The sequence below is a fragment of the Etheostoma cragini genome, chromosome 21, assembly GCF_013103735.1.
Source record: "Etheostoma cragini isolate CJK2018 chromosome 21, CSU_Ecrag_1.0, whole genome shotgun sequence".
Lineage (NCBI taxonomy): Eukaryota > Metazoa > Chordata > Actinopteri > Perciformes > Percidae > Etheostoma > Etheostoma cragini.
Genome location: NC_048427.1, coordinates 7,159,347 through 7,182,683, shown reverse-complemented (window position 1 = coordinate 7,182,683; position 23,337 = coordinate 7,159,347). Strand labels below are relative to the sequence as shown.

At 38.8% G+C, this 23,337-nt stretch overlaps 1 protein-coding gene across 2 annotated transcripts in view; it reads right to left on the bottom strand.

Annotated features, from left to right (window-relative positions):
• Positions 1-334: 334 nt before the first annotated feature.
• LOC117936948 (A disintegrin and metalloproteinase with thrombospondin motifs 14) overlaps positions 335-23,337 on the bottom strand; it is a 42,790-nt gene continuing 19,787 nt past the window's right edge. Inside the window, exons 5-22 of one of the 2 annotated variants that reach the window (XM_034860486.1) lie at positions 22,311-22,394; positions 19,084-19,240; positions 16,468-16,573; positions 12,668-12,811; positions 11,743-11,875; positions 11,459-11,572; positions 11,143-11,291; positions 9,919-10,091; positions 9,563-9,696; positions 8,716-8,839; positions 8,354-8,434; positions 6,468-6,631; positions 6,219-6,384; positions 4,691-4,823; positions 4,319-4,526; positions 2,985-3,114; positions 2,392-2,499; positions 335-2,274 (exon numbers count right to left, since the gene is read on the bottom strand). In XM_034860486.1, the coding sequence (XP_034716377.1) occupies positions 1,715-2,274; positions 2,392-2,499; positions 2,985-3,114; positions 4,319-4,526; positions 4,691-4,823; positions 6,219-6,384; positions 6,468-6,631; positions 8,354-8,434; positions 8,716-8,839; positions 9,563-9,696; positions 9,919-10,091; positions 11,143-11,291; positions 11,459-11,572; positions 11,743-11,875; positions 12,668-12,811; positions 16,468-16,573; positions 19,084-19,240; positions 22,311-22,394 (2,868 nt within the window). In that variant the 3' untranslated portion in view covers positions 335-1,714. The remainder of the gene's footprint in view (positions 2,275-2,391; positions 2,500-2,984; positions 3,115-4,318; positions 4,527-4,690; positions 4,824-6,218; positions 6,385-6,467; positions 6,632-8,353; positions 8,435-8,715; positions 8,840-9,562; positions 9,697-9,918; positions 10,092-11,142; positions 11,292-11,458; positions 11,573-11,742; positions 11,876-12,667; positions 12,812-16,467; positions 16,574-19,083; positions 19,241-22,310; positions 22,395-23,337) is intronic. The other variant, XM_034860487.1, reaches the window with a different exon arrangement.

Below are 23,337 nucleotides of genomic sequence, written 5' to 3'. Positions count from 1 at the left end.
CTGTGTGTAGCTACATAGCTACCCTGGACTTTGCCTATTGTTATTGTTATTTTTATGCACATTTCCACTCTGCACTGTACATAGCTTCATAGCTACCTTTGGTCTTTTATATAATTTTGTTTTATCTGATATTCTTCTTTTTTTTTTAGATAGTTTCTTTTCTATTATTATTATTATTTTTGCACTGTTGGGGAGGGTGGGGGAAAAGCATTTCATTGCATAACTTGTTATTGTAATGACAAATAAACATCTTGAATCTTGCATCTTGAAAAGGTAAATATAACAGAAGCAAATGGAGGCCTGAGAAAGGAAAGTGAAAAAACAAGAATCTCAGTTCTTTCAAATGTGTTTTACTTTGTTCTCCATACCACTTAAAATTCAATAAATATTAACATTTAAAGCTTTCATTCACGTACGTATATACAATAACTATACAATAAACATAATGATGTTATGAACTGCAATGCCGGAATGTGACCAACCACAGTCTGTAGACTCATAGTATCGCCTGTATTTTTTATTGTAACAAACTTTTGGTTTCTTTTCTTAACTTGAAATTTACACTATATACATTATTATCTGAAAAATATATCAGTTACAAAAAGATAATGAGTATTTTTTTTTCTTAAATCTTTTTTTGTTTTTAAAGCGTGAAGTGACCGATTTCCACAAAGGCAGACAGATAGCGTGCTACAGTGGGGTTGGCTCGCAGACAGTCATGATTTTCTTACCTGTGAGGATAATCACCAGTACGGTGGATTTGGGAACATACAATAAAAAAAGAGCACCAGGGACAGAGAAGCCACGAGGCTCCCTGCCAGGAGTGATGTGGCTGGAGGCTGAAGTGTGCCACTGAAATAATTATATACTTGTCTTGTTTTAAACATATCAAAAAGCCATTATCAATTTAACAATACCCTTTAAATGATGCATTAAAAGTTCATAGATTAGTTTAGCTCAGCATAAACACTGGATGCACATCTTGAAGTGTGAGAGCCGTCCTTAAATTAGCGCTATCCTCAAAAGAAAACTGTAGCAGACAGTGAATTGTGAGACATTAGTAAGGAGAACAACATCATTATTATAATTTAAAAGCTTCAAAAATGTATTTTTGCAATTCTATTTTAAAATTCTATCAATTCGTAAAACATTAATAATCTGCTTATTTACTTTGCGTTATGCGATGCATCATTCAAATTGTAATTAAACTAGCTAACAACTTCTACAATTCTACAAACTTCTACAGTTATTCTGGTGGCACACTCTAGCCTCTACAGCTGACACGTGCACCTTTAAAAACCCATGGCCTTTGACATCTCCTCACATGTTCACAATACAAGTTCAATAGTAGTTCTAATGCACTTGGAAAAAAAACAGGATTACACAACTGTACACAGATAAAAACATGAATGTAGCAATGCAGTCATCACATTTTGAACACGTCTTGTAGTCGTTTTAGTTTACAGCACCTGACAACTTGTTTTTCTTCCATTTCATATTTGAAGCACAGGGCACACAGATCACTCTGGAGTGTTGATGAGGTAACCATCACTGGTCTGGTCTAAGTTCACTGGCATAAAAAAACAAAAAAACTAAAAAAAAAACAACAATAAGAAATGTCAATATCTGCAGCAAGTCTATCTGATGCTGCAATGGGTGAGACGATGTATGAGAATGTCACTTAGAGCAGCATGTTCAAAACAATGCTCACTGTTCATTTCTGAGCTGAAAGGGTTCTGTGACTCGAGTCCCTCTCGGATCCTAAATCGTCCCTTCTTGCCCGTTCAGCGACAGGGCCTAAAGTGCTGTTTGGACTGTGCTCTTTAGAGGCACCTCCACTGGAGTCTGCTGTGGGCTGTAGAGGCCCTGGAGGTAGAATAGACCCCGGGTCAGAGTCTCCTTTCCCAGCTGTGAGGAAGGAGTCACTGGTGGGACCCTGGGACAGAGCAGCACCTGTGGATGGCGAGGCTTCAGCAGCAGAAATGGTGGTTGGCACTGGGGCGGTGGAGCGAAGCCTTCTGCTTGCGGCTTTAGTGGTTTGCAGTGGGCTCTGGGTCGTAGCGGATGGAGGAGCTTTGGGCGATGCAGGGTGAGAAGGTACGGAGGCGTCAGGTTCAACTACTGGGGTGTTGTGGAGGTCAGGAGAATGTATGGCAAAGTTTTCCTTCTTGTTGCAAGACTCACAGCAAAGCTTATTATATCCAGGGATGGAACAATATCGGGCAAGAACCTCCATTTGACAGAAAATTGATTTATCCCCCAAACATGGCTCATCTAGTGATACAAGGGGAGAGGACATCACTATTAGGATAAAAAAAAAAAACATTTCTATCGTAGATGGTTACATTTTAAAAGTGATTGATTTCTGAAACAAATTGCATGATGACTTACTTGAAGAGATTTTGTGGACAGGGTTTTCATGAGCCCTTTGGTGTATAGCTTCGTCTTTTATTGTGGAGTTTTCCATTGTTTCAACGGTGAGAGGCGACACTGGCTTTCCTGGAGGGGGGGGGAAATGTGGTAAAACTATTCCTAAACAAGAAATTAAACAGCACCCACAAGACCCCACAAAAAGCTCTTGGCAAACCCTTTCTAATGTAAACAACAGAGATGTCTTTTTATAAAGCTTAGTGCCATGCACGTTAGTGGGTCCAAACTCTTTGAAGAGGAAGAAATGTGAGAAAAGCTGCAGCTGAAATATGTCTCAGTTTAAACAGTTTCCATAAGGTAATTAGACCAGCTGGTTTACTACATCATACAAACTACCAAAAATATAGTCAATCACATAAAGTTTATATAACTGCCATCCAAAATGGATTACAGCACAATGTAGCAGATGTTAATCATCCATACACTCCTCTAAAGTCTTTCTGTGTCCATAATGAAAAGGAAATGGATTGATCATGGAAAGGAAGTTGTGAGACAGGAAGCAAACTGGTAACTTGGTGAATATTGTTCCCTTATTACATGTCTGTGGATCTCACCTGGACAAGAACTTAGTTTGCAAATAAGGACTGTTTCAGGTTTCTCGCCCTCACATTCTCCAATGGTGTTGTCGCTGGCCTTGCAAACCACCTGTCTTTGCTGAATCCCTTCGCCACAGGTCACAGAACACTGCCTCACACACACACACACACACACACACACACACACACACACACACGTCAGAGCAATAAGGAAACATATTACCCTTTTGAGAATGAGGAAATAATTCATGAAATGGTTAGAACTTTGGAAACCACAGTCAGGGTCTACAACATACAACATTAAATACTTTGAATTGATTCACATTAAAGCTTGACACATCGCCCAATGCAACTGTTGCAGTTTTTTTTTTAATCACCTTGGCACTAATTTCAGAATCTCGAAGACCTTTTTCAAAACTCTAGACTCAAAACTCACAACCAATGATCAAAATGCATATTGTTTCAAAACAAAAACACTCAATACAATCATTTATTTACAATAAGATAATTTGTTCATTTAACAAAAATCACCTGTTCAATGTGACACAAGTTAGTACACATTACATTTCAAATGATTGTCTATTCATTGATAATCATTGATTCAATTGATAGAACTGCTCAAAATGATAAGTAACTGGTGCATTACTCTTAATGCATATTTGTATGGAGACAGAAACAATATTAAGGACAAAAGCTCCGGTCACGCCACAGGAGCCTATAGTGCACCACCCCTGCTGCAGTAAAGTATAGAGACCAGTAATTTTTGTCCTTTTCCTTTCATTAGTCCCCAGTGGGGAAATTACTGCACTACACTCTGTGTACATACTTTTGTTAGTACTCACACACACAGGCCTGAAATACACACACATGCTCAGGACCTATACATGCACTATACATGGAGAGATGTCAGAGTGAGTGGGCTGCCAGTTGAACCAGCACCCTGAGCAGTCGGTGGGGTTCGGTGCCTTGCTCAAGGGCACCTGGCAGTGCCCAGGAGTATAACTGGCATCTCTCCAGCCACCAATCCACGCTCCCAACTTTTTGGGTCCATACGGGGATTTGAACCAGTGACCCTCCGGTTCCCAACCCCACTCCCTATGGACTGAGCTACTGCCACCCCATAATTTCTACTTAAGTAAGGTAACAAAGTATTTGTACTTTGTTACTTGACACCTCTGCATTTTAAATATTCAGTAACAACAAATGGCTTACTAAGAGTTAGTTTGTGTGGTGCAACTGACTTTACAGTTATTTAGTTATGCCTAAATCTCCACTTAGTAAACATTTACGTTCCAACTAGGCAAATTTTGACTCGACAGGAGCTGGTGCGGCTGGCTGTCCTACTGATTTACCTGAGACCATGCCCCAGTCCTCCACTGGGCAGGGCATGTGGTGTGGTTACAGGCCTTCCTCGTCTCTGGCCGATTCTCGGTGCAGTGTTTGCTGTGGACGGGCCTGTTGGTGCCGTTGTGAAGCGCCTGCATGCACTGCACCGCCCTGGTCTGGTAGCCGAGCTTCCCGCAGGTTTTACTGCAGGGACTCCACTCTTCCACGACCCACCTGTCAGCACAGCAGGCTCTTTAAAAAGGATATCCTATCACACAGCTGTTGAACAGCTCATATATTCCATGTCAGGGTGGACATTTGAAGCTGAACTATTACCATCATTTTTATTGCCGCACTAGCTATTCAAAAATAACCATTTATAGCCGGAGGGCACTCACGTGGGCTGGTGGCACTCTTGGACATTGCAGCGCTTGCGAATGGGTTTGGGCTTTTTGCTGGTTTCACAAAAGTTTCGATGTACTAAACGGCTGTCACTTTTTCTTCTGCATCCATATTTTGTGTACTGTATGCCTGAAGGGTGAAAAGTGTACAAAATTAAACTTCCAGCAAGATCCTACAAACATATAGCATTGTTAAATACACAAGCCGGATATCCGAATGTTTTTAAATTGCTTAACTTTCAACTAATTCTAAGTTCCTAGAGTCCAGTTCTTGTAATTTGGGCTTTATCATTTTTTATTTTGTCTGTCTAACAGTAGAAAAAGGATATTTAATTTGCTAATAAGGATATTTGATTTATAATGATTAAAAATAGGGAAAAGAAAATCTAAATATATTCTAATAATTGGAAATAGTTGTTGTAATTAATTGTGATATGAATCCACTATCAGGAAGGCTGGCTCCGTGATCGGCTGCAAACAGGACACATTTGAAGCTGTGGTGGAGAGGAGGTCACTGAACAAACTGTTATCTATCATGGATAACCCTGACCACCCTCTCCACCCCACACTGGTCCAACGGAGGAGCAGCTTCTCAAAGAGGCTCCGACAGTTTAAATGCCGCACGGACCGCTACAGGAAATCATTCCTACCACAGACAATAAAACTCTTCAACACTTCATCCCTGGTTGCTAGATGACACTCAATCATCACCACAATATTGCAATAAGGGCAACCGGAACGATTGGTTCATTTACATTTTTTTAGCATACTTATATTTAAACAGTTGCACATTTAGTTTTTTCCGATCTTGTATATACTTAAATATTTGTTCTTACATTCTTATATTTTATTCTTATATTTTGTTATAATAATTATTATTGTTTCATGTATATTGTATGTATGTATATTTTGTGTGCTGCTGTAACACTGTAATTTCCCATTTTTTTGGGATCAATAAATATCTATCTATCTATCTATTACTGCTAACAAATATTATTAATCAGTCATTGAATATTCTTCTCTATAGATTAACAATACCATGGTGAAAAAAAACTCTTTCATTTTTCTGAACGCACACCAAGTAACGATGTACAAATTAAATTGCTTGGTTATTTGAACATACATTCTACATTGGGCCGCACTGAGGAGCCAGCCTACTCAACTGTGGGCAGACCAACATACTCATTCAATATTTTTCTCATGTCACATAGACCATTGAGAGTGAGTCTTGTGTCTGTGTTTTAGTTCAAGTGCTTTGCAGAGATTTGACACAGAAAGTCCAAACATATTATACACACATACAGCCGTCACACATAAAAATGTTACTTTTTTCTATATCTGCTATCTATGTATATGCACATAAAATATGTTTTTTTGTTGTTGCATTTACAGGAAGTGAGATTTGATCACATGTGGTCACTCAAGATGCATGTGTGACACATTCTTACATCCAAGTGTGAACACGCGTACTTAGAGCTGTCCACTTGTGATCAGTCTCTCAGGAAAGATATTAGAGAAATCTTACCTCCCCCGCAGGGTTTGGAGCACTGAGACCAGCTCTTCAGTGCCCACTCATAGGTGTCCAGTTCAGCCAGAAGAACATTGTTGTTGGTAATAAGCGGTAACAGGTCCTCATGTATGATATACTTATATGTCAGGCTGATCTTTGCATCTTCTTCCTGGGGAATGACCTGCAGTGAAATGACAGGTTTAGTAGAAAAACAATGAAACACAGGAAAGTAAAGAGTGATGATCCTGTTCCAGTCCCACTCACCAGCACTACAATGCCTTCATGCAGAGGACCAGTTGTTTTTAGCGTCTCCTTTCCACCTTCGAGTAAATACTCCCACTGTAAACCATTTTCGATGAATGTCTTTGTTTCAGCGTCTTCACTTTTTGAATTCAGTATGAAGTTTCCAGTAACTTGATTCTTCACAGCTGTCAGTAATAAGTGAAAAAAAAAAGTTTTCTTCATGCATGTGTGGTGGAAAAGAATGTGTGCACATCATATAACCTTTATTTTCATTCATTAAAAATCTTAAAGATTGAACACAAATTCAGGATCAACACCCCCAAACAAACTACTGTGATTTTCCTTTTAGCAGGGAACGTGTCAGTACGTATTTTGAGATGTGGTTAGCCAACGGTAATTTCTCCAAGTTGCATGTCATCTCTTCTTCCCATGAGCTAATAAAAGCCAGAAAGGAAAAGAGTGGAGATAAGAGGAGAGGGACGGTTTGGGCTGAACGCCTCGGTGATCCTGACTCACCATCGTCAGTCGTACAGAGAGCTATTGTAAATTTAAAGATACATGTCAGGTACTTCTTCTTAAACCTGTAGACATGCTCCAGTCTCATTACTTCTGACACAAGGTTTTTACAGATAAAGCCTACAGTGAGCTTAAACAGAAAGTCATTAGCGCAGCAGTGCCGCTTAAATTAGAGAGCTGTTTTGTTATTTTCCCACCACCACAATAGCACCTGTTACGTACGGTGATTGCACTGACATCTACCATAATCTATTGGGAGAAATAACAGATGTCCGCTTTGCGGGAAAACAAGAGGTAATCATTTTGTCTTTCAACAGTTCCCTGTTGTAAAAGGTTATCACATTAGGCTGTTTAAGGCAGTGGTGGTCTAAAACCTAAAAAAACCTAACCTAAAAAAAACTAAAACCGTTCCACTGTAGCTGCTTAGTGCTGGGCAGCTTCCAGGTATGAATGTGTGCAATTGTGTGAATGTGATCAGCACACCACTAGCTAATTTGATAAGGATTGTGAAATTCTTCATTTTACAACTACTTCAATAATTTCAAATTCTGAAGAGAAAACACAAGTGACTAACATTTGCAGAATGTTTCTTAACTAAACCTTTACTTAGCACCAATCTGGACAGAGGTTAAATGAAGCTTCAGCTTTATCCTACTCCTTTAGGGACAGATTGAATTCATTGTTTGTAACAGTTTATAGATATTGTTTCTCCTTTTGGTGTGTTGCTATGCACTTAAGTTGTTTTTATTAGTGCTGTCAAACAATTAAAATATTTAATTGTGATTATTTGCATTAATGTCATAGTTAATTTGCAATGTGCAGCAATGTGGTCAATGAGTCAGATAGGACGGTGATCAAGGGGAAGTGGTAGTCATGGAGATGGACGAGGAATATTACACAGTCGGTGATGTTACACTGTTGAGTGCCTCAATGCCCATCACATTGATTTTGTTAACATATTTAAACTCCAAATTCAATCATTGTTCTACTAAATGACTTGTTCATGCCCCTTAAGAAAAAATGTGTTCCAATTGGATTCCTCTTACCTCCATCGAATTGGAGTAGTGACAAGAGTTTGACAGATATCTCAAACCTGGACAAATGAAGCCAACGCTGTTTACATGCTAATGTGTGTTTTGAGGGTGAACAGACTCTTTAATGTCCTTCTTTATTGAGTGAAGATGTTGGTGACCCTGTGCTGAAGACATACTGCCAGTCTTAAATGAGCCAACAACTACAATGCGATGTGGTCATACGCGGAAACACACAAACCATAAACCTGTAACATTTGGAAAACTGGTCTTGTGAATTTTAGTCAAGAGCTGATTCTGTTACTTAACACCAACAGAATCCTGTGTTTCCACAGTTGAAAAAGGATGTAACACACTCACCAATTATATGAGGGGAAGTCTCGTTCTCTTCGATTACTATGTGGCGGGCTCCTATTGGGATGTCGAACATTTTCAGCATTCCTACAAAAATAAAAAGACAAGACCCTTTTCAGCTGGGATAATTGAACAGCTGGTACTGTTCCGGGCTGTAAAAGCAGCCAATTATTTCACAGAAAGTTTGCTCCTTTGTTGGATGAAAGTTTGGTGGGATACAAGTTGTGGTTGAACACAGATATGGGAAGATGTGTTTAAGGCCTCAGGATTAGTTAATTTAAACTTAAATACTGAAAGTCTCATTAATGATTAATCTGAAGCAGACTTGCTTACTTCAGCACTGGCCTTTCCACGTCGCTGATAATTACCATTCTTTTTAGGCGTCTTGGTGAGTGTCAGCTTCACGGTGCGACAGTGGGAGTTGTCCCCCTGGCACACTCCACATTTGTCCTCTTGTTTGTACGAGCCGACCTCCTTATCGCAGCCCACATGCTGTATGAGAGAAAGGCACGCACGGTCAATTAAATCAGGGCAACGCTGCGGCTGACTTTTATGAAGACTAAAATTGCTCTACTAGGAAAATTATGCCGTGGGAAAAACAATGCAGGCAACTGGTTCGGCTGTTTAAGATGATGCACTTTAGAATCACACCCAAACATGACAGGAATGTAGCCAAAACATGGAGCAGTTGACCTGCCAAAACAGGATTTTAAATTTTACGTCCAAGGTTCATATTAAGATAAAATAATGTGTGTGCAGAGGTGTGCAGCCATCAAATATCTGCATAATTATTTCTAAGGGTACCTTTTTAATCATCAACATGAATTTGAATAAAAGTTAAGACTCTAAGGAACAATGGCATTTCCAAACTCAGCTCATTGTCAGGTGATAGTTATTATTAGATGCAGTGTTCCTCCTGGTGCTCAGCTGCTTGAGGATGCTGATCTCTGGCATAAAGCATGCATAGAGATTATTGCATGCTTTACATTACATGTCTTTAGATTAAAAAAAAGGTTATTCAGTGCACATCGGCACACATCGGCATTTAAGTTTTATTGATATTTGGATGTGCACCAAGTAGTAGGCACAGTGTTAAAATTTCTCGCGGACTTTTTTAGTTTATAATTTTATCTTATTTTATATGGCTTTTAATATGAAATTCAAAACAAGCCAAAGTTTGTGTTTGTGAGTGCATGTAGTTTAGCAGAGACATACCAGACACTCTCCCCGGGCACACACGCTGAAGGGCTCTGAGTAGCTGCAGCGGGTCCCATCGTGCATCACCTGATTCATGAACACCACCTCTCCTGTTTCCTTTGATGTACAGCTCAGCTCACACTTACGGGCCTCTGAAAACATAAAAGCACACACCTACGTTCATGCAAATAGCTTCAGAATCTGAAAAAGACATCAACAGGACACAGAGGAGAGATAACACCCACCTACATTGAATATGCGTGAGAGCAGCTGCTCCTGCAAATGTAATCTGTCCCGGTTGATGCTTTGCACAAAACTTTAAAGTAAACCTCTTAAAGAGAGAGACAATTTTGTGTCGCTTTTTCCAGACTTACCATCTGGGTGCTCATACGGTAGCCACGTGTGCTTGATGTTGTTGTGGTATTTGTTGCTCCTTTGGATGCACTGCTGAGCACGGAAGTCCTCGTAAGGGCCAGCACACTCCTCCGTGTTGCACATCTGGTAGTCAAAAGCAGAGCCGGGACAATCTCGACCACCGTAGGCAGGCCTGATAAATACCAGAAACAAAAGGATGCTCTGAAAGAAGTTTTCCATCATGATATTCCCGAGGATTCAAAGATTGTTCTTCTTGGTATAATTCCATGAGGTTTTGGAGGAAAGGTTGGGTTTGAAAAGTATGGAGACTTTATGAGATCGGACAAATAACATGGAACAAAGCTCTAAAACTCAAATTTATTAAGAAGTGGATTCCTCCAATCCATTCTTTACTCTCTCAAATTACATAAACTGTATCATGCTATACATTTTATAATAACTGACACTTCTCCTTTCATATCCTTAAGAGACACCTTCTTTAGGTGGAGGTAGGGAAGGGCGTTGTTACTTAATGTATTCTGCTTCTTTGAATTTTAGAAACAGCTGGAAACTGAAAAAAAGAAACTGCCATGTTAAAAGGTTAAACTGTATTTCAATGGTACTAGAATAATAAGATGAACAAATATGGGTAATACATACTGTAAATAATGAGCAAAGCAATTCAAACTTTAAACAGTGTGAGCATTTCTGCGGTTGGAAGTTTGATAGTGTAATGCTGATGATATACCCCTAGAATAATGACTTAATTTCCAAACACAGTGCAACAGTTCAAGGTTTTAAGGTGGACTGATAGATGGTCACACCAAAACCGGAAACACATGCTTGTAATAAGCTCAAAAGGCTTTTTAAACAAACCTGGTACCTGCAAAAATCTGAATTGTGAAGGCTCACAAATTAAGATAAATTCTTCATTATATGCTATAAAACTGAAAAAAAATGCTAAATGAAGAGGTAATGGCATCATTTAAAACTTGATATAAACAGTAACAAATTGACATAGATGCATACAGTAGCTCACACTCTTTCAAGTCAAGTTTATGCAGCAAACCTAATCAAAGCCAGTGCTGGATCACACTCTGTCCCTGCTCTCCAGCTCTGCAGTTACACTTTTACTGCATCATCTGTTGCATTGGATGAGCACACAAAGCAAATAAACCATTTGGCCCTCTGAAAAAGTATCAGATTTTCTTTCAGTGTGTTCTCTTTTTCTTGCTCTCACTCACGGAGGGTTGTTGCACTGTCTGCTGCGCGAGCGAACTCCACCTCCACATGTCCTGGAGCAAGAGCTGAATTTGGACCAGGAACCCCAACTCCCATCGTGGCCCTGAGGTTGCTGGCTGGATCTCCAGATGCAATGGCCTTTGAAGCACCACTAAAAATATGAAAAAGACAGGAGAAACAAAGCTCAATGCTAAAAGGCAGAAAGTAGAAAGGTAAATTACTGGCTTTTTGGTTTTCTCTTTAGTTTAGAGACATCAGAAAGGTCCACTGTACAAAAACAAAATTATAATTCAAAGCTGATTCAGACACATTACCCACCTTTCCTGGTGCACACTCGGTTCCATCCACCGGAGGACCTTTTTTGGTTTTACAAAAGTACTGGTTGTCTGGGTGACTGCACCACAGTTGCTTGCAAGGGTCGTAGGTTCGAAACTAAATGGGAAAACAGCAATTTTGTGCATCAGCTATTCCTTTTGGAAATGTAAACAAACACATTTAACTTTATTCATGTTGCAGGAGGACAATCCACCCTTACTGTATGCCACTGTCACTCAAATAAATCAATCAATATTTTGGAGATTACACAGGCGTGAAGGACTTACAGCGGTGCACATTTTATAACCGACACCAAAATCAAAGCGGCATTGCTCGTCCATTGAATAATTTATTCCAGGGAGCTCAGGAAGTTTAGGCCACTTGTGTTCAAAGGGATCATCCAGAAGGCAGTCATAGGAGCTGAAGAAAAGATGAGAAAAACAGATCCGAGATGTAAGTAAGTAAGTAAGTAAGTAAGTAAGTAAGTAAGTAAGTAAGTAAGTAAGTAGCACTTTTCACAAAAAAGAGGGGTCACAAAGTGCTTTACAGTAAAAACTAATAAAACAGAAACACATAAAATACTAAGCCATATTGCTTGTTAAAGGCTTGTCTAAGGTGTTTTTAAAGGTTTCCACAGAATCCAAAGCTCTCAAGTCTAAAGGGAGACAGTTCCAGAGCCTTGGAGCCACCACAGAAAAGGCACGATCACCTCTGGTTTTAAAACCTGTTCTGGGGACTGATAAAAGGTCTTGGCCTGAAGACTTCAGAGAGCAACCACAAATGTGGGCGTGCAATAGATTCTGGATGTAAGCGGGAGCTTGCCCATGCAAGGCTCTATAAGAAGTGATTAAAATTTTAAAATGCACTCTAAAAACTATTTGTAGCCAATCAAAAGAGCCTTAAGCACAGGATTGAAAAAAAATTCAACAGTAAGCTTGTTAATCAAACGTGAGCAGGACGCTCAACAAGATCAAATAAGATACATTTGTGAATACTAACAAAAACATTTTCGATGCAAACATTATTAATGTTCATACCATGAGAAAAACAAGATCAAGATGGGCGATCTTTGAAGAACAGATCAGATAAGGAGAAAGTAAAAAAAAAAAAAAAAAAAAAAAGAAGACATTGAGCCGCTTAACGTAAGCTGTGCAGCGTAAAACCAATAGTGGAGAAAATGAGAAGTCAGGGAGCTGGAACTTCGGAACGTACTGGATGTATCGATTGAGCTCCTGCTTGCTGCAACGTGACCAGTGATAGCGGTGGAAAGCTGCCTGGACAAGTGGTGCCATGATGCTGCCCATACTGGTCTCATCGGCACAACGATTCCCCTGGCCATCGTGCTCCATGCCCAGCCTGACGGAGGAAAGAGATGGTTTATGGAACAGGAGGAAAGCAAAGTAAAGGAGAAATAATTATGAAAACTCAAAACATATTGAGTACTAATCCAAATGTGTCCATAGAATTAAGTCTTGACTGTAAAGTATTGAAATTTGGTAATTTATCAGATATTTCCCAATCTAAAGCCAGAGATTGATTTTGCCTTTTATTTTGATAGAGTTCTTCAGCTGCAACAATAAACGCATTAAACGCAATAAACGCAACACATTGAGAAGATTAGTATATTTTGCTAAATGAAAAAGAAGTCAAAAATGCCACAGTTCAAAAAATCCAAACTACACCAGATGTTTTTCTTTTACAAAAGTACCTTTAAGGTTAATGCATCTATAATCTTTGTATGAAAGTAAAAAGATTTAAAAAATAAAAAAATAAAAAAAGACGTAAAATGTCACCTTGAGCTCTCTATAGCTACAAGGTGTCACCCTTTGGCTGATTTACTCTGAACAGAATGACATTTCCATACACATTCAGGATGATCTTGGAACATCAAATCGCATTTGCCACTCACACAGTGACCAAGCCTCACGGAGAGCAGTGGTTGTTAAAGGCCAACAAGCTAATTAACTTTTTCTTTTTGGGGGATGAAATGATGGTGTCTAAGCTCACTGGCCATGACAGAAGCGACAGGAACATGCTTCAACCTCTTCACACAGACTGATTAAAGAAATCCTCGATGAGAAAACCCAGTGAGTTAAAGATGCTGCTGGCATCATTCTTTAATTTGCATAATTGAAACATTAAAATATTTCTCAAATATATACAGCACACTGCATATATCTGTCAAATGTATAAACTGTATATATTTTCATATTCTCTAGATATATAAGCAACCTGTTATATTAAACTTCTTTATTTAATCCAACACCATTTGCATTGCCCTATTGTTTTTGCATACATGTGTGTTTATGTATATATATATATATATATATATATATATATATATATATATATATATATATATATATATATATATATATATATATATATATATATATATATATATGCACACACACTTTCCAAACTAATATCTGTACATAGTGTCAACATGTTAATGTTGGGCTTTGTTGGGCTTGTTTTAAGTTGTGTGTCCTTCTATTTCTGTGTATGCACTTCCCTAAAGACTGGCATCTAAAGCACTGGATGTGCACATAGTTCACTCACTGAATAAGGCATTATTGAGCAATGTGACCCTCATCACATCACTCAGGTATCTGCTATCTAGTATGTTAAATAAAGGGTTATCTTGGTTTTAGCAATGCCCTAATTTATAGGTCCTATTTTACTTAGCAAATGTCCATTGTCTCTTTATTATTGTCTGTTGATATTCTGGTATGTTAGGTTGTGATTATATAAAAAGGACAGCAAGAACAGCAATAGCAGGACGTAATGGAAACAATGGACGTAAGTTTCTAAGTTTTTACCCTAATTTTTGTTCAGGTGCATTATAAAAGTTGTTCCCTTTCTTACTGCAAGAGGACACTGTTTACCACAGAAGATGACATTAGAAAGTGAGGAATAAAAAGGGGACAAAGATGCAAAGAAAAGCTGATGAGTGTGCTGGTAAATTATGATTCATATGTTTTGTCTTGGTTGTTCAGTTTTAGTTTTAAAAAATATAATACAAGGTCTTTACCTGAACATCTGTCAGCCATTAATGTCATCATATAGCTCAGAGGCCTGTTTTGATTTGTTGTTTTGTTTTGATAGAGATGTACTGTACATGCATTTCAACTATGTCTCAGTCAGTCAGTCAGAGAGAAATATTTGGTTTGGCACTCTAAACTATTGAACCAAAAACACCTTTAAAGTTTGGACGCCGTCCAGTTTTAAAGTGGTGCATTCAATCACTGAATTAGTCGTGCACTGTCAGGCATAGCATGGAGTCTGGCCCCTTTCCACTGTTAGCAGATGAAGAGGTTAATGACCTGTTCTTCTGTTCTTTTGTGCGATGTGACAGTCAATCAAGTCTGTCTGGCCACTTGTTCGATGTTCGTGGGGCAGTGGGAAAACCTTTAGAGCCCCATTACAGGAGAGGAAGCCTGTGTGAAATGGACCAGTAGGTAAACATGATAACTCTGGTTTATGACCACAGGCAGGCGCTACTAATGACTCTAATTGAAGCTCCACAAGTTCATTGAGTGGATGCAGCCTGTCGCTAAACCACGCTTAATTAATAGGGAGCCATAGAGGTGGACAGTAACTAAACTAAACTACTTAACTTAACTAGTTATACATTGTGGGAAATACGGTTATTCTCTGTTTTGCGGAGAGTAGATGAGAAAATCAATGTCTTTACAGTAAATATGAAGCTACAACCTGGCAGCCATTTAGCTTGGCATGGATCAGAAATAACGTCAGTTCTTTACTTGAAGACTACAAATCTTTTTTCATTCAATAAAATAAACCAAATGGCTCAATGCATCAGTGTTTAAAGTTGTCTAAACACAAGCAGCCGTAGAAGGACTTTGCCTAGATGTCTAAAGTCAAATGTTTTCTGGTCTAAGTCAAAAGAAATCAGTTGAGGAAAGCCAACTTTCAGAACTTGATGGTTCATTATACTCCATGCTGTAGACACATTCTAGTAGATACTTAAAATGTATTGAGGTTTGACTTGTACTTCTTTGGTATATAATTGCTGTTACATGTTACTACTAATATATTTTAGAGTTCAATTGCAGAGCTTTAAAAAAGGCATTTTAAACTTGGTGGTATTTTTTGTAATCAAAAGATTTCATATTTTAAATGATCCATGTATAAATCAAATTATATAATACAAAGTCAATGTTTGAATGATTTAACACGGTTTAAGCATTGTGTTTAACCCTAACTCTTAAATGTCAACACAAAGTGTTTACCACTTTATTTGAAGGTATCTATATAAGAGGGACATGACACACGAACCCTAACTTTAACCTTAGAAAAGTGTGTGGAAATCAAAGTAGTATTCAAAACCTTTGTTCCATTGATATTCTAAAAATAATTTATACAACATGCACTCAGTGGCTACTTCATATTCTAATTCAACACAAACGCCTTGCTATAACATCCATTTTTATGAAACTCACAATTTTGCATTTTTGTTGGCGGTGAGGGAAATGTGTAAATTAAAATGTTGGAGATCATCCTAAAAGTAATATTTAGGGCGCCGGGATAGCTCACCTGGTAGAGCATGCACCCCATGTACAAAGGCTAAGTTCTTACCGCAGCGGCTGCAGGTTCAACTCAAGCCTGTGGCCTTTGCTGTGTGTTATTTCTCCTTCCCCCATCTTCAGCTGTTCTATATAATAAAGGCATAAATTGCCACAAAAATAATAATAAAAAAAATTATTTTGTATTGGACTGCATAGTATTGAGAGGTGTTTCATAATCGTTTTATTTACTGCATTTTTTCAAACCACTGAGCTGAATAAGCTCATCTTGCCTGGCTGGGTATATGCGTGCACATGTTGATGCAACCAGATCTTTTTGTTAAGACAACAGAGCCTCGTTAAAGGGCTCTCTCTACCTTTGATTACAGACTACAGTTACCATACGGAACTGCTGGCATAATTGGATGCAGCAAGATCCTGCAAAGACCCTGCTTGTCCTTTCATAGTCTTGCCATTACTCACACATGGCCGGTTTCATGAGCAACCACAAAGGCGGAGGAGAAGCCGTCCTCGTGGTTCAGAGTGCAGCTCCTCAGTGGGTGGCACATCCCTGTAACTGGAGCGTAACCTGGGCAACAGAAAAGACCACACAGCCCTAATAATCAAGTACCAGGATAAAGGTCGTGACATTCCCATGCAGTGCTGATAATCAAGGTACAAAATTAGAGCTAAATTAAGATGTGATTGCAGTCATTGTGGCAGTCTCAATCTTTTTTTGGTGCGAAGCTGGCTGTCTGACTGAGTCTAGAGCCAATACCGTGTTTCCACTGCATGGTACGGCTCTTCTCTGCTCTACTTAACTCACTCTTTTTTTGAGATTTTTCATTAGCAAAAGTTGTGTATAGTACCTAGGACTTTTTTGATACCACCTCTGTCAAGGTTCCAAGCAAGCTGAGTCGATACTAGAAGGTGGAGTTAAAACAATGCTGAACACTGATTGGTCCGAGAGAATTGTGACTAGCGCAACACGGTACATCCTGCACAAACCTGTGATATTTAATAAGCCAAGTTACCATCAATTGCAAGAGCAGTTTTTTAATCACTCTCCCCATCCAAAAAAGAGAAAAGGACCTAGTTCCAAAAAGGGGAGTCGAGCAGAGCCGTACCACGTAGTGGAAACATGGCATGAGATTAGCACATGTTAAAAAACTAAATACTGTGACGATTGCTTTAAATTATATGTTAAACCCACATTGTCTATACGTGCACTGCTTTTGATCTGAGACAGAAGGTTGCATTTAGGCAGTAACACAGCACATTGCTTAGGGCTAATGGACAGCAGATGGAAGGTGAAGGAGCCTGAACATCTCCTCGCAAGAAAGTCTGGAATAAAAACATTAAGCTTGGAAGCCTGTCATCTGTACCCAGCAGACGTCTGCCCCTGCATCACAACATTTAACACATTTTACTAAACGTTTAAGCAAAGCACAAACATTAAACATAACTCGATCAAGAGGTGTGCAGCGATTCAGCTTAGCGCGTTTTGGTTTGGTTCAGAAGCTAGCTCGTCCCGGCCTCCTTTTGGCGGCTTTCAGATCATTTTCATGCTTTCTGACCATCAGAAGACCTTTTTTGGCATGCAGGTAAAAAGCAGAAAATGCAGCAGACAGACAGCCGGTGATATAGAGTCTTAAAAAGCATCAAGGGATTTTGGTGGTGATGAAAAAGAGAAACATCTGCAGCAAGTCAGTCATAGCAGAGTCTTTGTTTTGTTGTGTTTTAGTTTTTTGCTTTAGTATGATCATGTTGATGTCTATCAAGGACAGTTTTTGAGTCAGATGGTTGATAGTTTGTTTCATAAATGGACACATTTAGTGCAGTGAGTGAAATAGTGAAATATGAAAGCAGTTATGGAGCGTGACCCTTTATCCGAAAGGCAGATAAAAGGAATTCAAGTGAATGCAGATTACATTCACATGAAGGGAAGCTTGGCACATTGAAGCGAAAAGGTGCAGCAGCAGCTTTTTGTTTCTCTACTGCTGATGACATAAGTAAGGAGAGAGGTGGTCTCTGTCATCTGGTTGATAAACTCAAACACTGCACATCGTGCGAGGGGAAGTTTTGTGGCAAAGAGAGCAGATCAAAAACACCTGAAATCAATAACAGGATTTGATTACGGTGTATCAGTGCAAGTATTTTCCTACAGTGTGTGTAGTGATTGTAAATGTGCCAAACTCATTATCGGTTTACAAAGATTCATTAACTTTCTTTTGGTTTGCAGCTATTCCAGAAAGTTTTGGGATGTTCTTCTATTTTCTCCACAGCCACAATATCTGTATTTAGAAATAGAATCTACCATCTTACAGCTAAACGTTGACAGGAGAGTGCGAAGTCTGTTCGTGACCCTGAGACACAGCACCGAATCAAGCCCAACACCATAGAAACTGAGCTTGTTATGAACACAACACGATCGCAGCTATGGCAACCTCCGGAGGTGTGACTAGCAAACCAGGTAGCTTTTGGTTCTCCTCTTAACATGACATGTGTGCATTAAAAGCTAAAACTATACACAGGTCAATGCAAGATATCGAACTTGTGCACAGAGGACGTTTGTTCATCCTGGACCAAGTTTCTCTGGCGGTTAGGCTGCTCACTTCAAAAAATTTTTTGAAGGGCTGAAAAGAAGAAATACAGCATGAGACAAATGCTAAACCAACAGAACATGTACGGTATGAAACTCCTCCAAATGATTGCATACATGTATCATTAGGACTGCGTGGAGAAAAGCTCATACTGCACTTTACCCAACTGATTAAAAAAACAACAGTTAGTTTACATAAATGAGAAACAAACAAACATTTCTGTTTTTTCTCTACATGCCAAAAACCTTCGTGAACAATATCAATCTTAATTTTTCATATCCAGGGTGGCATCAATGTCAAGTCAGCAAGGTGTTGGAAAGCTTCTCAGTAAGTATTTTTCTGTGAGGTCCAATTGGGTTTGCGACCTCAGCTGCAGCCTCCACTTTTAAGTTTCCATCGATCTTACCTGGGCAAGACTTGAAGCCAACCCTTTCGTGAATGGAAGCAGATATCAGCACTCAGTCTGCACAGTCCTCGATCGAGAAAAATACAGTACCTTGCATACCTGCGGGACCAAAATCTTGCCTTGTGAGGAAGATGGCGTGATCATGGTACTCAGCGTGGTCAGGATCACGGCGCTGCTGCGTGTTGGCCCATCGACACACCTGCTCCAGGCTGCGGGATGGGTTGCCACGCTCGATCAGGCATATAGACTGGAATATAAGGAATAAAAGGACCAGCAAGAATGTTTTACTGCTCAATATGTGCATAGAATTAATAACCATGGGTGAGAACGCTCATCTTAATTCAATCTATAGGTCACTGCTCATGATAAAGTAGAAGAAAAATACAATGGAATTATATTTGAATTAAAGCTAGGGCCTCAGTTTTATTGCTTGAAAAGCTCATAGCTTTGGGATCATAGGTTACGATTAATTTGCTTTACTTTGCTATGAAATCTGTAATGAGGAGAAAGCTTTGATCTGTTTAGAACATAGCTCAACAACTTATAATTACTGTTTAAAAATAGTAATTTAGTAATTTAAAGTCATTGACCTTTGATCAATCAGCATCACATCTATTTTACTTGAATATTACTCTAAGATTTTTCTGAAATTTCATTTTTTCTTGCACTTAATTAAAATATGTCTGCATGTAAATTGAATTCCTGTGGGACATAGAAAGCAGATATTACTTCCCTGTGCACTCCAACAGGCCAGATGTGCATTGTGTACCAAAAAAAACTGCCGTGTGTTTGTGTGTGTCTGTGTTTTTTCCTTTCAAACTGGTATTGTATTACAACTGGAGGCAGATCATTTCCAAGTGGAAACTGTTGTTGGAAAAATCTTTTTGTTTTGTTTTCCGTTTTCTAATTCAACATCATAACTTAAGGATAATGCAGTGTGCTAATTGACAACAACACAGCCCATACCAAAGAGTACATCCAGAAGAACTGGCAAAGCATTTGTCTTTCTTCTCAGAGTGTGCGCTGGTGACAAATTCAACACATGTGAGGTCATCTAATTGGTGCTGTGTAAACAGCCTATGTCTGCTTTGGCAAGCAGACAAGAAAAGCAAAATGCCGGGCCTCCAGGCAGCATCAGTCAGTTATGTAGATTGAAAGGCTCTGAAGCATAATAACTCACTGATTACTGTCACCATGCACATAAATTATAGTATATCTGTACCTCATTGCTACACAATCTGCAGCCTGCCAGCGACCAAATACGTAAAACGTTGCATAATGTAGCAACAGGTGATTGGAAAAACAAATTAATTCAAATATTTGTATGTGGTGACTTAGCAAACTTATACATTGAGGGATTTGTTTTGTTTTCTATGTATGGTTCTGCGGGGGCTCCACGCAGAGCTTACGTAAGCGGCCTGAAGTTTATACTTGTGCGCTGGTGTTTGCTTTGTAGCGGATCTCTGTCAGAGAATAGCAAAGCCAAAATGCATGTTGTTGCATGTGGAGTGTGTGGTAGAGCGAGTGAGAGAGTGATGGGGGATTTGCTTCGGAGTGAGTACTGACTCTAGAGGCGTAGACAGAGAAACAAAGTGTCTCCCCTGTTATTTATGACCACATTCAGAAATATGATGCAGGAAAATGTAACCCTTACCTTAGATTCTATGTTGTTTATGTAAAAAGAAGTACCCAGAAATGAGTAGGGGGAAATTAATAGAGGGAAATGAGTAGAGGGAAATGAGTAGGGGGAAATTAATAGAGGGAAATGAGTAGAGGGAAATACGACGTTACCAAGTCACGGTCAAGCGGACCAATCCCAGTTGATAGGGCCTGCGGTCCTACCAAACCAGATACAAACTTGGCTGTGTGCCGCAATTGTAATTATGCTACTCTTATCCTGTCTTAACTCTCTAGTGCAAGCATTTGCATTGCATTTATTTATTTAATATGGGAAATTGTGTTGTGTATGGAAATGTGTGTTTATGTGTGAGCTGCTGGACACTCAAATTTGCTTGTGCTCTGCATTGTATATGTGTTGTTACATAAACATAAAATCAATCCCTTCTCAGTATTATCCTCATGCATAATGCATTTTTCACCTCAAGTTCATTTAACAGCTCCTTCGATTTTAAATGTGTTCTTTTTTTAGCATCACTTCTGGCCACACCTGTCAATCAAACCACACTCTGCTAAGATACCCTAAGTAGCCAGGACCCCTTTCTATTTTGGTGTCGTAATTTCCCCGTTTATAGATACAATACATAATTCTGTTATAGAACCCGATAGCACCTTAGTGCTGTAACATATTTTTGAAATATACCACATGATTCTTTAATATATAACATATAAATTATTATTATTATTATAAATTTATAAATAAAATCAGCCAGTGCGTTAACAGGAACACAAGAAACCAAGTTGCTTGTGCAGTAGGCTACCTGTGGTAACCTGGTTACTGTAAATACACTTATACATGCAGCGGCACATGCACATCCATAACCCTAATTGGCAAACATTGCTTTCTTATCTTTATTTCTGTTAGAATACACTTTTTTCCTTTATGCTACTGACAGAACAGACTCTATAGTGACATAAAATGTGTCTGAATCTTAAAAATATTCAAACATTCAGTGGAATAGACTTCTAAACCTTCTGATCTTTTAATTTAATGAAAAGAAACTTTCCCTGTCAGAAGTCTTTGTCATGCACATGCTCACATGTAAAAAGCTGATTAGAAACTCATTTGCATGTATGGATGGCCAAGATGTTGTCTTTCTCCAGGTGAAGTCTGGTTCAGATTTCTCTAATCACCTGCCCCAATTACAGAAGCCAGCGATTCTCAGATACATGACCCTAACAAATCACATTACTGCAGAAAGTTGACTGTAAGTGAGTTATTAAATGCATATATATGTCTTAGAGGAATAGTTTAGCATTTTGGCAGATAAGCTTATCAATTTATTTCCAAGAGTTAGAGATGAAGAGGTCACCATTGTTGATAGTTTGAGATAAATAATAAATAATATAAAATAAAATAAAAATCTGTTTCAGTAAAAGTTGATGCTGTGTCAGGCAAGCTTGAGCAAACAGTCATTTCTTTTCTTTCTAGTTTCCATCACTTTCTGTAGGCAGTAACAGCAATGTAATATTACACATAAGTTTAAATCACTGTTATGTGTGTTATGAATCAACAGGGATACCATCTGAGTTACATTTATATGTAAATATGTCTGAGACCAAATGTCTTTGCCTTGGAAAGCTGTTTGAAAATATAACTGCACATATAGAAAATAACCGCAATGTGCGACATAGCTCACCTGTCGGTACCCGACCATTATCATGCGAACAAGGACAACATTTATGTTGGTTCCCAAAGATTCATCGTGGTAGATTTCATCAACCTGAAAAGAAAAGAACATTATCCGTCACTGATCTGTGGGATGAAATAAACTAAATAAACCACATATGATGAAGGTTACTGAGAATGTCTCCCAATTCTAAGCCTACATAACATGTACAGGTCATCTCTTTCTGAACTTTCAAAAGGGATACGGTTTATTATCACTAAATACAAACTGAAAAGAGTACAGATGATAATTATGGCCGTTCAAAGTATGTAAATCAGAGACCTCAACTGGCATCAATAGATTTGAAAAAAAATATTGAAGCTTGGTGGTCAAACTGCAACAGTGAGCTCATGTTTACCCCACCACGCTAGTGTGTGATGCCTAATACCCAGGGTAATCAAAGACAAGACAAAAAAATGAAGAAGTAAGGCTGTTTGGAGTTGTTTGTGATGCTGGAAGGTATTATGTCTTCATCAATGACACAATAACCAGGCAATCAACCAACAATTCACCTCTCTCTTGGAAGTCAGTCTGATTTAAAAAAAAATTTGCTTAAGCAAGTAGCAAATAATTGTTTTAAACTGCTCTGAGAGTTATCAGTATAAACACCATTGATGCTTGTATGTCACTGCTTCCATACATTTTATATCTAATGTTCAGCAAACCGGCAGCAGGCTGTCTAGCTATGAAGGAGAGTTTTTTTTTCATTGCTTACAACAAGTTTGGCATCATGATAAAAAATGTTTAGACATTAGGAAACCTCCAATAAAACCAGCATTGTTATGCAATGGCAAATGAGCCTGACCCAGAAGTTTTGTGAGTGCTATTTGGCTTTATAATAATGATTGCTGTGGTATGTAGATGCTTAACATAGGGCCAAGCTAGGATCCCATTCAAATCCAAAGTCTAATTTCACTTGAGTGTTTCATTTTCGCCAAATGGTTGCTACATGTTGCCACTTCTCCAAGGCCCCATAATTTCAATCAAGTGCTTAACT